This window comes from Colobus angolensis, unplaced genomic scaffold (genome assembly GCF_000951035.1).
Source record: "Colobus angolensis palliatus isolate OR3802 unplaced genomic scaffold, Cang.pa_1.0 Scaffold9, whole genome shotgun sequence".
Lineage (NCBI taxonomy): Eukaryota > Metazoa > Chordata > Mammalia > Primates > Cercopithecidae > Colobus > Colobus angolensis.
Window position 1 is genome coordinate 11,384,348 of NW_012122931.1, and position 14,398 is coordinate 11,398,745.

At 49.6% G+C, this 14,398-nt stretch overlaps 1 protein-coding gene across 3 annotated transcripts in view; it reads right to left on the reverse strand.

The window, feature by feature from the left end:
* Nucleotides 1–6,837: 6,837 nt before the first annotated feature.
* LHX2 (LIM homeobox 2) overlaps nt 6,838–14,398 on the reverse strand; it is a 21,715-nt gene continuing 14,154 nt past the window's right edge. For all 3 annotated transcript variants that reach the window (XM_011931403.1, XM_011931404.1, XM_011931406.1), the window contains exon 5: nt 6,838–7,714. In XM_011931403.1, coding sequence (XP_011786793.1) covers nt 7,427–7,714 — 288 coding nt within the window. In that variant the 3' untranslated portion in view covers nt 6,838–7,426. The remainder of the gene's footprint in view (nt 7,715–14,398) is intronic.

Sequence of the window (14,398 nt, forward strand, 5' to 3'; positions counted from 1 at the left end):
GACACTTGAGCAGAAGTTTTTGGGAAGACCCCCAGGTGGAGAGCCCACTCAGCACGCAAAGTATTGGTGAGTTTGGTGCACCTGGCTGGCTTTAAGCCCAAAGATGGGTAGGTAGGTCCCAAGTCCTGAACCAGAGATGTGGTCAGGGACTAACTTGTGACCAAGCCTGAAATACCAGTTTGAGGACACGCTTGCTCAGGATAGTTGGGAAATTCAAAGAAGAGAAGCACTGGATAAGTGTCCCAGGTCCCTTTCATGCCTCCTCCATCTGACTGGGAGCCCCTTGAGGGGAAAGACCAGGCCAGCATTTGGATGTCTCAAAGCCATCAAAAACTCAGCAAATCTAAACCACAAATCCCCAATCATCTTCCCCCTTCCTCCTGCTGATGACTTTCCTCATTGCAGTGAAAGGCCACAGCATCCACCTGGTTATGATCCTGATCCCTCCTGGCTCTTCCTCCCCCAATAGCTGGTCCATTCCCTCTGCCTCCACCTAGCCAGATGTCCCATTACTTGGCAACTTTAAGAGGCCCCTCACATTCACCCCCTGCCCCCTCCTCGCCTGCCTTCATTTCTATCTTCCTGGTGCTCTTGGAATTGAGACCCAGACATACTGCCTGGAAAGCCCCTGGCTGTGTCCTCAGCCCCACCTCCCACTACCTTGGCCCTTGCTCTGACAGCTCCCGCCACACTGGCCACCTTTTAGAGCTGTGGACCTCTGGGCCTCAGGACCTTTGCACATACTATTACTCCTTTCTCCCCTCCTCCTACTTCTGAGTTAATTTCCATACACTTAGCTGGTTATTGATAATTTTCTCCAAGAAACTCTCCTTTTTCTTGCCCATATCTACACTCTCATGGTCTCACATAGGCCTCATCACAGACATCAGTAAGTACTTTTGAGGCTGTTTGGCATTTGTCTCCCTTGGTAGACTCTGAGCTCTGTGAAGGCAGCGACCATCATATTCACTCATGACCCCACTGTCCAGCAGAGGGCCTGGCACTCACTAAGTGTCCTTCAGCCAGACAACCCCCTCTCTGCTGCATCCCAGCTAGATGCCCATAGGTAAGCCCCTTCTCCTCTTTGAGCTTACCCTGATCATCCCTAAGATGAAGGATGTGCCTGTCAGAATCCTTGAGGGACTTTTAAAAAATGCACACAGGTCATCGCCATCAATCATCATCATCAAGTTGGAAGCAGGGAGTGGGTGGAGTATAGAGGTTACCAGAGTGAGTGGATGTTGGCCAGGAGCAGTGGCTCACGCCGGTAGTCCCAGCACTTTGGGAAGCCGAGGCGGGCAGATCACAAGGTCAGGAGTTCGAGACCAGCCTGGCCAACACAGTGAAAACCCGTCTCTACTAAAAATACAAAAAAATAGTCGTGTGTGGTGGCGGACAGCTGTTATCCCAGCTACTCGGGAGGCTGAGGCAGGAGAATCACTTGAACCCGGGAGGCAGAGGTTGCAGTGAGCCAAGGTCATGCCACTGCACTCCAGCCAGGGTGACAGAGCAAGACTCAGTCTCAAAAAAAAAAAAAAAAAAAAAGACTGAGTGAATGTTGATAATTGGAAGCTGAGCAGGGAGTACATGAAGGTTCATCGTACCCTTCTGTTTACTTTGTATATGTTTGAAATTTTCCACAATAACAAGTTTTTTATAAGACACACTAGCCTGTGCTCCTCCCCAGGAAGTGGTGGTGAGCCAGCAGGGGAATGTGGAAACGCAGCCGGAGTGGTTCTGATGAGAAGCGCCAGCCAGAGGCTCTTCTAGGCTGCTTCCAGCTCCAAAGAATTGGCAGTGATTCTCTTTCTCCTGTCCACAAGGGTGCTGTTCACTAGTGGAAAAATACCACACCCTGAGCATGTGCTTCTGCCCTCTCCCCTCTCTCCCCGTCCCTCCTCCCGACTCAAACACTTCTAGGTCAATTGCTTGCTCTTCCAACTCAAAAAGTCCCCCCAAACCCCAGTCTGTGTTGGCAGCCTCTTCTGGGCTTCTTGACTTCTTGAACGCCCAGTCCCAGCTGTCCTCGCCCCTAGTCTGCATCTGCCAGCCCCTAGCAAGGATTGAAATTGCCTAGGTACCCCTAGCCACCATGCGTGGCACCAGGGACAAATTGACTCATGCTGGCTGAATTCAATTGAATTGTCATGGAAATGTCTCTGTGGCCCCTGAACTGTATCATCCTGGGCAAGTGGCTTCTCCTTGGCTTCCTTCTGTGTGAAACAAAGTGCTCATCCCTGCCTCCCAGAGGCAAGGATTCAATGAGATAATGACTGTAAGAAATCATCGCCAGTTGCAGAGTGTTAGATAGGACTTCCACCATTTGCAGAATGAGACTCTCCAATCTTGGGCTCCCATAACTCCCAGGCTTCCTTCCTGCTGTACCGTAGCTGGCTATTGTACCTGTCTCCCAGAGAGCCTGGGAGCCAGAGGGAAGGGCTGTTGGCCAAATCATCTGCACATCACCAGTCTCGGGTGCCCGGCACTGGGTTGAGGAGAGAGGGAGGGACAAAGGGTAAAAAGGAAGGTATAAAGGGTCTGCTGGCAGGCCGGGCACAGTAGCTCACGCCTGTGATCCCAACATTTTGGGAGGCCGAGGCAGGCAGATCACTTGAGGTCAGGAGTTCGAGACCAGCCCAGCCAAAATGGTGAAACTCCATCTCTACTAAAAATACAGAAATCAGCCAGGTGTGGTGGTGCATGCCTGTAATCCCAGCTACCGGGGAGGCTGAGACAGGACAATTGCTTGAACCCGGGAGGCAGAGGTTGCAGTGAGCCGAGGTCACACCACACAGAGTCTCCATGAGCCAAAGAGCCCACAGTGGCCCTCCCTGGGGCAGCGACTGGCAGGTGTAGCCTGGAGTTGTCCATCCATGCCAGCAGGTCATGCAGTCCACAGCAGCAAACACTGCCCTCCAGGAAGCCAGTGTTGCCACGTGGGACTCCAGCATAAGTACGAGGAGGAGAGGGGTTCTGTCACCCAAGAAAGAGCAGGGGAGTCCTGCTGGACCACCAGGCCCCTGGCCTCATCACATCCCCCAGCCTTAGATAAGGTCCCCCTCGAGCTGAGCTTCACCAGCCTCTCCAGGGCCTCCCCAGCTGGGAAGCTGCCCTCCACTCCTGAGCCTGCAGCACATCCTCTTGCCTGTGATCTGGCCTGCTTCTCAGCCAGGAATCGTCCCTTGCTCACTTCTCCATCTGATCACCTTCTGTTCATTCAAGAGCCCAACCCAACCCATCTCTTCCTTTGAGTCTCTTTCAACTTTGAGACAATTCCTCACACCATCACTGTGGCCCCCCTGGGAGTTAGTCACACCATGAATAAAGCAGGTACACAGGCTTTCACTGAGTCCCCACAGCACCCTGCAAGTGAACACCATTGGTCCCATTTTACAGATGACGAGACTGAGATTCAGAGTGGCTGAGTACCTTGCCAAAACTCTTTCAGAGCAGAGAAGAGTGCGAAGCTCTCTTCCCTCTGCTCCAGACCTGCCTACCCTGGAGGAAGGCAGACCTGGCAGGGTGGGGTAGGGCTAGGGTGGAGACCCCAGCCCCTGAAGACTGCCTAATGCCAGGCCTGGGTGTGGGGCTCAAGAACAAGGTGTTTCTCCATATTTATAGAGGGTTGGGTGGCCCCCGATCCCCACTGCAGTCAGTTTATGGGGAGGTTTGGATAGGTCCCCAGAGCTGCAGGTGGCTGTGGTGATGGTACTGTCTCTCTCCCTCTCATTATGGTGGACAGAGCTGGCCTACCAGCCTCAGCACCTGCCTCCCCTTACCTGCTGTCACTCAGTCTGAGTCGCCGCTGATTTATCTGTCTGGGCTTTTTTTTTTTTTTTTTTTTTGAGACCTAGTCTCGCTGTGTCACCAGGCTGGAGTGCAGTGGCATGGTCTCGGCTCACTGCAACCTCTGCCTCCCGGGTTCAAATGATTCTCCTGCCTCAGCCTCCCAAGTAGCTGAGACTACAGGCACTTGTCACCATGCCTAGCTAATTTTTGTACTTTTAGTAGAGATGGGATATCACCATGTTGGCCAGGATGGTCTCTATCTCTTGACCTCACGATCCGCCTACCTCGGCCTCCCAGCGCTGCAATTACAGGCGTGAGCCGCCGCGCTCCGCCTCTGTCTGGCTTTTGAGCTCACCTCTCCCTCTCCCTCAGCATCTCTCCTTCCCAGTCCCACAGGAGCCATCTCTGTTTCTCCTGCTGTCTCTCAGTCTTGGTTTCTCTCAGCCTCTGAGTCTGTCCCAGTGTCTCCCTTTACCAAGTCTTCCTTCTTAATCTCAATCTTTCTCTCTGTGTCTCACCATGTCTCCAGTGTCTCTGACACTCTCTTCGTCTCTGTCTCCATCCCTGTGGGTCTCTGCCTCATCACTGTCTGTGTTGCTGTTTTATTCCCTTCCTCTCTCTCCCTCTCTATTGCCTTTCTGCCTCTCTCTCTGCCTATGTCTCTCTCTCTCTGCCTTTGTATCTCTGTCACTGTCCCTTTCTGTCTCTGTCCCTGTCTCTGTTCCTATCTTCCCAAGTCTGTCTCTGAGCCTGGGGAGAGTAATGCCCCCTCCAAGGCATCCCCACCCCTGGCCCAACAGCAGCCCTGGCTTCTCAACGTGCTCTTATGCAGGGGTGGGAGACCCCCGGGCATCATTCCAGGGCCCTCTCCAACTGGGTGCCAGTGCTGACTGACAAGATAGGAATCAGACTCAGCTTTGTTGGGGCCTGAGCAAGGGGCACAGCGGGCTACGCGGGGGCGTCTGGGTGCCTGTGAGTATCTGCATGTGTGTACACCCAGGTTTATGAGCGGGGCTCCCTGTGTGGGGTGGTCTGGGTGTCTGTCTAGGTAGATTGGTGAGCGTCTGGGCCTGTTTATGTCTGTCTGCAAGCATCTGTGTGTGTGTGGCTTTGTGTGAGGACCTTAGCCTGTAGGTCTATCCATCCATGAATGCCTCAAGAATGTGCATGCATGCGTGTGTGTCTGTGGGCACCCGTATGAGTTGCTGGGGGTAACTGGCGTCATGGTGTCTGTCTGTCTGCAGTCCAGGCCCTCTGCTTGCATTCCCTCGCAGAGTCATCAGTGGGAGACAGATTCCATGACCCCATTTGGCAGGTAGAAAAGTTGAGGTTCTTAACCCCCTTGCTTGGATGAGTGACTATGAACATGTGTCTGCTTGAGGGTAAGAGCCTTTGATCTGAGGGCACAGACCTGGCTCAAATCTTGGCTCTTCCACCACTAGCTGTAAGTTGGCTAATCTTGCTAAGTCTCCTGAATTCATTCAGCGAAAAATGTATTGATCAAAAACAGATTTTTTAAAATAGGAGCATCTTGGGAGAGATTGAAGGAAGGGGCCCTAAGGGAGACTTCTGGGTGCTGAAAGTATACTACACCTTGATTTGGGTGGTAGTTAAATGGGTGTGTTCGTTTGAAAGACATTAATCAGGCTGTTCATTACAAATGTGTGTACACTATATGCAATATAAAAGTTTACAAAAATTTTATTGGGCTCCTACTGTTTGCCAGACATTATAACAACAACAATAGGGTTTTTTTTGTTTGTGGGTATGTGTGTGTGTGTGTGTGCACACGCAATGCGCTTGGGGTTTTTAAAAAACATTTCAGAAAGTGAGTCAGTCTGGGCTTGAAGCACACTCAGCCCATTCCTGCCCCACTCCCTCCCTCCACCCTGTCCCAACAATGATGGCAGAGGGAGGAGGAGAGAGAGACTCCAGTCCTGGACTGGATGGTGCCTCTGCCACTCTTGCCTGGCTGTTTCCTCCTGACAGTGGCCATGATTTTCCATCTGGATGATCAAGTTGGTGGAGTCATTGCAGGGACATTTGGGTGGGTAACTGCTGACATCCAATGAAGCTGGTAGCAGAGTACTCCGAAGCAGGGCTCACAGTGAGAAATGAGGGGTGTCAGATGTCTGGGGGACAGACACCACACCTGCTTGGTGCATTCAGCAATGCCAGAGGATGCCTGGATACACACATTTCTGCTCTCCACCTGCAGAGTCCTCACATCACCTATCTGTCATTTACCACAATGCATCGAGCCCTACTCTATGTCAGGCCTTCTGCTGGGCCCTTCAACACATCTTACCTTTGCCCCCACTACAACTGCCGCGCAAGGGTCATTCCTTCATCTCATAGCTGAGGAAACTGACGCCCAAAGAAATGCAATGACTTCCTCCAGCTCACCCGGCTCAATAGTAGGAATTCCAACCTCATTCTGCCTGGCTCCAACCCTCCCTCCTCTCTGGGTGTGTCTTTTCTCTGGGTTTCTGAGGTTCCCTGAAACTTTAGGAAAGGAACAGAATTCATTTGCTTTTGCCCTCTCTGGCGATTTTCAAATTTTGTGTCATTAGGAAAACTGGAGCTTAAGCTGCCCTTTGGTAACTGCGTTCACTACTCATAGGGAAAAGCTGTAGGTTTTTCAGGAGGCCTGCCTCATGGCCTGACATGCCTTCCAGCCCAGCCAGGAGCAGGAAAGAGCCTCTGACCTCTGCATCACGAGCATCTGGCAGGGTGTGCTCATTAAATATTTGAAAGAAAGAATGAATGAATGAATGAATGAGACTTTGCATATCTTCCACTTGAGGACATATCACACCCTGTTAAGCTCTCTTTTGTCTGTCCTGTGTCACCACTGATTCCTTGAGAGCAGGAACTGGATCTTCGTCTCTGCATCTCTGTAATCTGTCCAAAGCCTGGCATAAGACAGGAGCCCCAGGAATATCTGATGAATACGTGAAGACCTAGAATTTATCTCTGGGCTTCAGTAACACTCTTAGGTCCTGTGAATTTCACACCCAACCAAATGGCAGCAGGACCAAGTAGTTTCGATAAGTGGTTTTATTACTGGTTAGATTTTACAAATTCTGATATTCGAACAGACTTCCACCTTAAAATTCTAAAACAACAAAGCGACCGTTGGAGGGGGTTTGATTTTTCCTTTTTTTTTTTTCTTTTTTTCTTTTTAGGACTATTCAAAGTAACAAACTTTTTTTTGTTGCTTTTTGTTTTTTACATTTTTGCTCTGGTCATAAATATACAGAGAAAAAGAGGGAGAGAAAAATGAACAAGTCATCCAAAGTATGGAGATAAAACAGTATTCCTAAGGCACGTGGCAGTCTTTGAAAATACAGAAGCTCTAGCCAACTTAAATTATTTGTTGTTTTTCCTCGCTCAGTCCACAAAACTGTACAGTGACACAAATGTTGTGTTGCAGGTAGATCTTCCAAGTTGTTCCTCGGTCCACACCGCTGCATTAGCCGGGTGCACACTTGTTTTTTTTTTTCCTCTGTTTCCAGGCGAGATCCTAAAATGTGGTTAGTTAGTTGCTCAAAGCCTCTATTTTAAAATACACTTGGAATTCAACTAAAGATAATTTCTTTTTTAAAGAAATTGTGGGGTGGGAGGGCGCGAGTCATTAGAAAAGGTTGGTAAGAGTCGTTTGTGAGGGGCTGTGAGGCTCATGGCCCTCCAGGTTGCCAGGCACAGAAGTTAAGACGGACGTCACAGTTGGCAGGGTGGGGCTAGTCAAGTCTGTCAGGGTGGTGGGCGTGCTGGAGGGGCTGAGGGAGGCGTTGGAGAGCTCCGAGGCCGGGCCTGATGGCGTCCCTGTCTGCAGCGCCGTGTCTGTCGACTTGTCCACGCCCGTGTTTTCCTGCCGTAAGAGGTTGCGCCTGAACTTGGCTCGGGCGTTCTGGAACCAGACCTGCAGGGGACGATAGGGAAGGACAATTGAGCAGAAGGCAGGCAGAGCATACCCCCGACTGCTTCACTCAGAGCTCTGCTGCCTCTGGGGACACTAATCTGCGTTTTGCGAAGAGGATCCAAAAAGTCAGGTTGGCGATATTTTGCTTTTTGGGTTTTTTTGTTTTTGTTTCTGTTTGGAGACAGGGTCTGGCTCTGTCCCCCATATTGAAGTGCAGTGGCACAGTCTCAGCTCACTGCAGCTTCAAACTCCGGGGCTCAAACGATCCTCCCGCTTCAGCCTCCTGGGTAGCTGGGGCTATATAGGTGAGCATCACCGGCTCCGCTAACTTTTTAATTTATTTTTTGTAGAGACAGGGTCTTGCAACGTTGCCCAGGCTGGTCTCAAACTCCAGGTTTCAAGTGATCCTCCTGCCTCAGCCTCCTAAAGGGTTGGGATTACAAGTGTAAGCCACTGCACCCGACCGATATTTTACTCTTCATAAAACAAAACAAAAATTTCACTTTATCTAATGGGCTGGGCTTCTCTTTCTGATAGGAGGTTCCAGAGCTGAGCTTTACTCCTGAATGTCACAGCACGAGTCACGTATGGTGGCTGAGCACTTAAAATGGCATTAGACCAAATTCAACCAGTCTGCAGGTGAAAACACACAACTTATCTGGAGGCCCAATACGGAAAAAAAAAGCAGGTAGAATATCTCAATAATTTTTATATTCATTACACGTCGAAATGATAATAGTTTGGCTATACTGAGTTAAACAAAATACATTATTAAAATTAATTTTACTTGTCTCTCTTCATTTCTTCAAGGAGGCTACTAGAACATTTAAAACTTAAAATTAAATGTGTGCCTCAAGTTGCATTTCTATCAGACACACCAAACACACACACCAGACAAATCTTGATCCTTTTTTCCTAATGGTTGTTTGAGACATTCCTTTTTTTTTTTTTCTTTTTCCTTTTGTGGCAGTTGCCTTTCAGCAGACAATAAACCCCACAAGTTCTTGTTGGTAAAATGTTTTAAATGTTTCGTGGTCAGTAAGTCTGGGAATGGGATAAAGAACACATGAGAATCAGGCAATAATAATGAGTTACTAAGAGGAAGTGAAAGACACAGAACCTATTCCCCATCATCGGTTGGAGAAGCCACCAGGTACCCTGGGCCACTGGGTCTCAGGTCTCAGGGTGGAGGCAGGTAGCGTGGGAACAGCAGCCAAATTAAAGCCAGGCCAGGGAAGTTGAAACCCACAGAGTCTCTCTCCTGACCTGCTGCATCCCCTATCGGCTTATGAGGGATGTGCAGCAGGGCTTGGAGCTGGGGCTGAGCTCGGTGTGAAAAGAATGTCAGTGAGAGAACATGGGATTACTTTCATTTTACTTGGGCACAGACACACACGCGTCCACTCCCATATCTTTGCACACACGCCTATATGCATTTAGGAAGACACACTGAAATTCATCTAAGGTCCGGCATGGTGGCTCAAGCCTGTAATCCCAGCACTTTGGGAGTCTGAGGCAGGTGGATCACTTGAGATCAGGAGTTCGAGACCAGCCTGGCCAACATGGTGAAAGCCTATCTCTACTAAAAATATAAAAAATTAGCTGGGCATGATGGTGCGCTCCTGTAATCTCAGCTACTTGGGAGGCTGAGACAGAAGAACTGCTTGAACCCGGGAGGCAGAGGATGCAGTGAGCCAAGATTATGCCACTGCACTCCAGCCTGGGCCACAGAGCAAGACTCCATCTCAAAAAAAAAAAGAAAAAAGAAATTCATCTACACAGCCAGTACCCAAGTACAACCACCCATCTAACAGCACAAACACAGAGACCCGCTGTACCCAGAGGTCCACGCAGTACTTTGGGAGGGGCTTAGGAAATCCAGGCCACTGTGGGGGGGGGTGTTGAACCTTCCAAGGAAAAAGGCCCAAAAGGCAGGGCCCCTTCACTTCCCTTTGCGTGAGGAAAACACCCGCCAGAAGCCTCCCCATAAAACAAAGGGCCTCAGGGCACTCTGCAGATTCTGGGGTGTCCAGTTGCGCATTTCCAGATGTCCTGCATCTGCCTGTCTTCCCAGTGTCTCTGGTAGGAGAGGGAGGGCTGACTCCTGGCCCCACCCACCCCTTGGGACCACCCTGGCTGCAGGGGCCTGCGGCCTCAAATCCCTGTTTCTGGTGGCCTAACACAATTTGGGCTCAATTAAAAGCACATCCACGAGAATCTTGGAGTAAAGTGGGAGATCCAGATCCTGTGAAGTGGAGAAACCAAGCTCCCTCCTCAGCGCTGATCTTCCCGGGAAGAAGGCACATTTTCCCTGGCTCTCTGCCCAAAGAAAGCCCATCACCCCTTCTGGGGGCTGGCAAATAAGTACAGTGCTCCTCAGACCACCTTCGACATGCTCTCCCTGGGGTCGGGGGATCCTTCCCTTTCCTGGCCAGCAGAAATCTGTAGGGGAGAGACTGTGTCCTGGTGGCCTAAGGAATAGCTGATGAAGAAAATGGATGGGGAAAGCTCCCAGAGGCTCTCAGAGGGAGGAAGTGACTTCCCCAGAGTCATGCAGATTGGGGTGGAGAAGGCCGGAGCCTTTGTGCCGCCACTTTGCCTCTGTCCTGGCCTGTGTGTGTGTGACCCGTGAGCAGCCTGTGCTCTGTGCATCTGACTCTCTGAGCAGTAGCTGGAGCAGGGAGCCTGGGTCGAGGGTGGAGGGTGCTTTGCTGAATGCTCATTTGCTCATCCATCCGGGGCTGCAAGACCTCAGGCAGGGCTGGACCCGGTTAGTTGCTCGCTGTTTGCTATATCTCAGGCTGTTGCCCCTAACAGTGAGCTTGTAAACAATGACACCATCGTCCACAACTGCCTTCTCTGCTTTCCAGAGCTGAGGCGCTGGGAATCTGGTGGATGAATATTCAACAACTTGATTAAAAGCCAGTCTGCTCTGGGGTTGTGTGGGGTTTGTTCTTCGTGTTAAGGCAGGGCTTCACTAGAATTCTCTCCCAGGTATTTCAAAAAGCCCACTCCTGAGAGGTTGATGGGGGCAGGGACCCTGTCTATGCTATCTTCATTTCCCCCGGCACATGGCAGACACTGGCAGAGATTAAGAACCAGTCATATGTAGTCATAGGAGCGGCTGACATGTATGTACCTTTTACTGTGTGCCAGGCCCCATGCCACCCTCCAGCATGCACTGTCACAGGTTATTCCCATGAAAAGCTAAGTAGGTGGGTTCGATTATTATTATTCCCATTTTATAGATTTATTTACTATTATTATTATTATTATTGTTTGAGACAGAGTCTTGCTCTGTCACCCAGGCTGGAGTGCAGTGGCGCCATCTCGGCTCATTTCAACCTCTGCCTCCCAGGTTCAAGTGATTCTCTCCTGCCTCAGTCTCCCGAGTGGCTGGGATTACAGGTGCACGCCACCACACCTGACTAATTTTGTTTTTTCTTTTTTCTTTTTTTTTTGAGATGGAGTCTTGCTCTGTCGCCCCCAAGCTGGAGTGCAGTGGTGTGATCTCGGCTCACTGCAATCTCCACCTCCCGAGTTCAAGCGATTCTCCTGCCTCAGCCTCCCAAGTAGCTGGGATTACAGGCACCTGCCACCATGCCTGGCTAACTTTTTGTATTTTAAGTAGAGACAGAGTTTCACCATGTTAGCCAGGCTGGTCTCAAACTCCTGACCTCAGGTGATCCGCCCACCTCGGCCTCCCAAAGTTCTGGGATTATAGGTGTGAGCCACCGTGCCCGCCCTCACTGTATAGATTTAAAAACCCGAGAGGGTCAGAGTGGTGAAGTCACTTGCCAAAGGTCACACAAAGGGCAACCTGAGACTTAGGACCATTTGCCCTAAAAGAGTCCATGCTCTCCCTGCCACATGGTCCTGACGGAGGTAGCAAGCCCATGAATGAGTGAACAAATGAATAAATAAACAGTGAAGCAACTATGGTGCAGTGGAAAGAGCAGCTTCCAGTCCTGGAATTGCCACATGACCTCGGGTTTGTCCCTCACCTCTGGACCTGCCTCAGTTTCCTCACTTGTACAACAAGAGGGTTAGACCACATCATATGGCTCTCAGGGTTCTGACCAGCTGGGATTCTTAGGCAGCCACAAGCAACAAGGTGCGATCTGCCCCACCCACCCATCTTCTGAAACTGACAGGCCTCTCTTTTCACATGCCTCAAGTTCTCTGGACTGTGTGTCTGGGACAACAAGGCCAAGTTCACACAGAGAATCATCAGGACACAACTAACACCAGGCCGGGGTGCCCCAGCCTGGTGCACAGTAGACCTCCAATAAGTCCTGGGTAGATGAAGCAGCACATGTTGCTTCTTGCCCCCTTCCTAGGCACTACCTGGCCATGCAAGCTGTGTTTTGCCTCACAAACCTCCTTCCCCAGAATTCTTTCATCAAGAAAGCCAGGAGGGCCAGTGGGAAACCCATTTTGCCCCCAGCAAATCCCCACCTGGGATGCTAAGGAAATCAGCCAAAAGATGAAAGCTTCATGCCCATCATGGCATTTTTAATAACATCAAACTAATGGCTGCATCCAAAGTGTCCACTCAGATGCGGCAAGTGGGAGTCATGACACAGCCACTCCACGATGCCACAGGGGAAATGTCTTGTGATGGCTGTTAGGTGAAAAAAAAGGATAAAAAATTTATGTCCTCTGGTATTGTCCCTTCATAAAGAAAATAATAATGATGAATACTATTCTCCACGAAGTACCAGCCATCCTTTTTTTTTTTTTTTTTTGAGATGAAGTCTCGCTCTGTCGCCCAGGCTAGAGTACAGTGGTACGACCTCAGCTCACTGCAACCTTTGCCTCCCAGGTTCAAGCTATTCTCCTGCCTCAGCCTCCCAAGTAGGTGGGAATACAGGCATGAGCCACCATGCCCGGCTAATTTTCTACATTTTTTAGTAGAGACGGTTTCACCGTATTAGCCAGGATGGTCTCCATCTCCTGACCTTGTGATCCGCCCACCTTGGCCTCCCAAAGTGCTGGGATTACAGGTATGAGCCACCGCACCCGGCCTTTTTTCTTTTTTTTTCCCCAGACAGAGTCTAGCTCTGTTGCCCAGGCCAGAGTTCGATGGCACGATCTGCCTCACTGCAACCTCTGCCTCCCGAGCTCAAGTGATTCTCCTGCCTCAGCCTCCTGAGTAGCTGGGATTACAAGCATGTGCCACCACACTTGGATAATTTTTGTATTTTTAGCAGAGATGGGGTTTCTCCATGTTGGCCAGGCTGGTCTCGAACTCCTGACCTCAAGTGATCCACCTGCCTTAGCCTCCCAAAGTGCTGGGATTACAGGCGTGAGCCACCGTGCCTGGCCTCTTTTCTTTTCTTTTTTTGACACAGGGTCTCACTCTGTTGCCCAGGCTGGAGTACAGTGTGGTGCGATTAAAGCTCACTGCAGTCTCCACCTCCTGCCTCAGCCTCCTGAGTAGCTGGGACTATGGGAACATGCTATCACTCCTGGCTAATTCTTATATTTTTTGGTAGAGATGGAATATCACTATGTTGCCCATGCCGGTCTCAAACTCCTGGGCTCAAGCAATCTGCCCACCTCTGTCTCCCAAAGTGCTGGGATTACAGGCGGGAGACACCACACCCAGCCAGCACCAGGCATTTTATAAGCAAAGTCCTAAGCATTTTACACATTAACTCATTTGGTCCTTATAATGACCCTATGAGGTAGATGTGAATATTATTGCCAATTTGCAGGAGTAGAGACTGTGTGCCTCTTACTGCACAGCCAGAATTGAGATGTGAATTCCAACAGACTGGTTCTATGCCGTTAGCCACTACTTAACCTCTAAATTACACACTTTAATTATTGGATTCCTGTGCTCTTAGAAGGGTAAGGCTTTTTTTTTTTTTTTTCTGTTTTTCCTAGTTTTCTAAACTGTTGGTATGGCAGTTCTAGCATTTTGTAAACTTTTAAAGTTTTCTTTAAAGAACCGAAAGTAATAGCCACTGAACTGGAAATCAGAAACGCTTGGCTCCAGTCCCAGGCCTATAACCACTTTGCTGTGGTTCTTGGGAGAGTCACTCCACCTTTCTGATTCTTGATTTCCTCTCCTTTGAAATGAGAGGTTCAGGCCAAATCGTCTGTGAAACTCCATACAGCTTAGGACATCCAGGACTAGATTGGACACTCATCACTGACCTAGGTGACGGACAGGCAAGAAAGAGACCACTTTACAGGTGGGGAAACGGAGGTTCAAAGTAATGAAGTGACTTGCCCTGATATAAACCACACCTCCTCCTCAGGGAAGCCTTCCCTGACTACCTCCTTCAGCAGGTCAGGTCTCTGTGTTATACGCTCTCGTTGTACCCTTGCATTTTTCCTACCTAGCACGTCCACCATTTTATTTCTTTTCAAGAGTTAAATAAGAATTCTATGGCCAAATAAAATTTGGGAAATGTTAGATTAGACAAAGTTGAGTCTGTTCCAGATTTCTCAATGCCTGTATTAATGCTAACATGCTCTGATCTCCAAGAGAAAGACATAGTCAACCTTGAGCCTTTCCCAAACCTATATGATCTTAGAATCATTTAAAAGAGAAACACAGAGATTAATCTTAGTACCTTGTCAACTGTTTATCCTACACCTTGCTCCACAATGTCCTCTGGGTGGATGTTCCAATGGGGTCTTGTTCACCGTCTTTTTTTTTTTTTTTTTTTT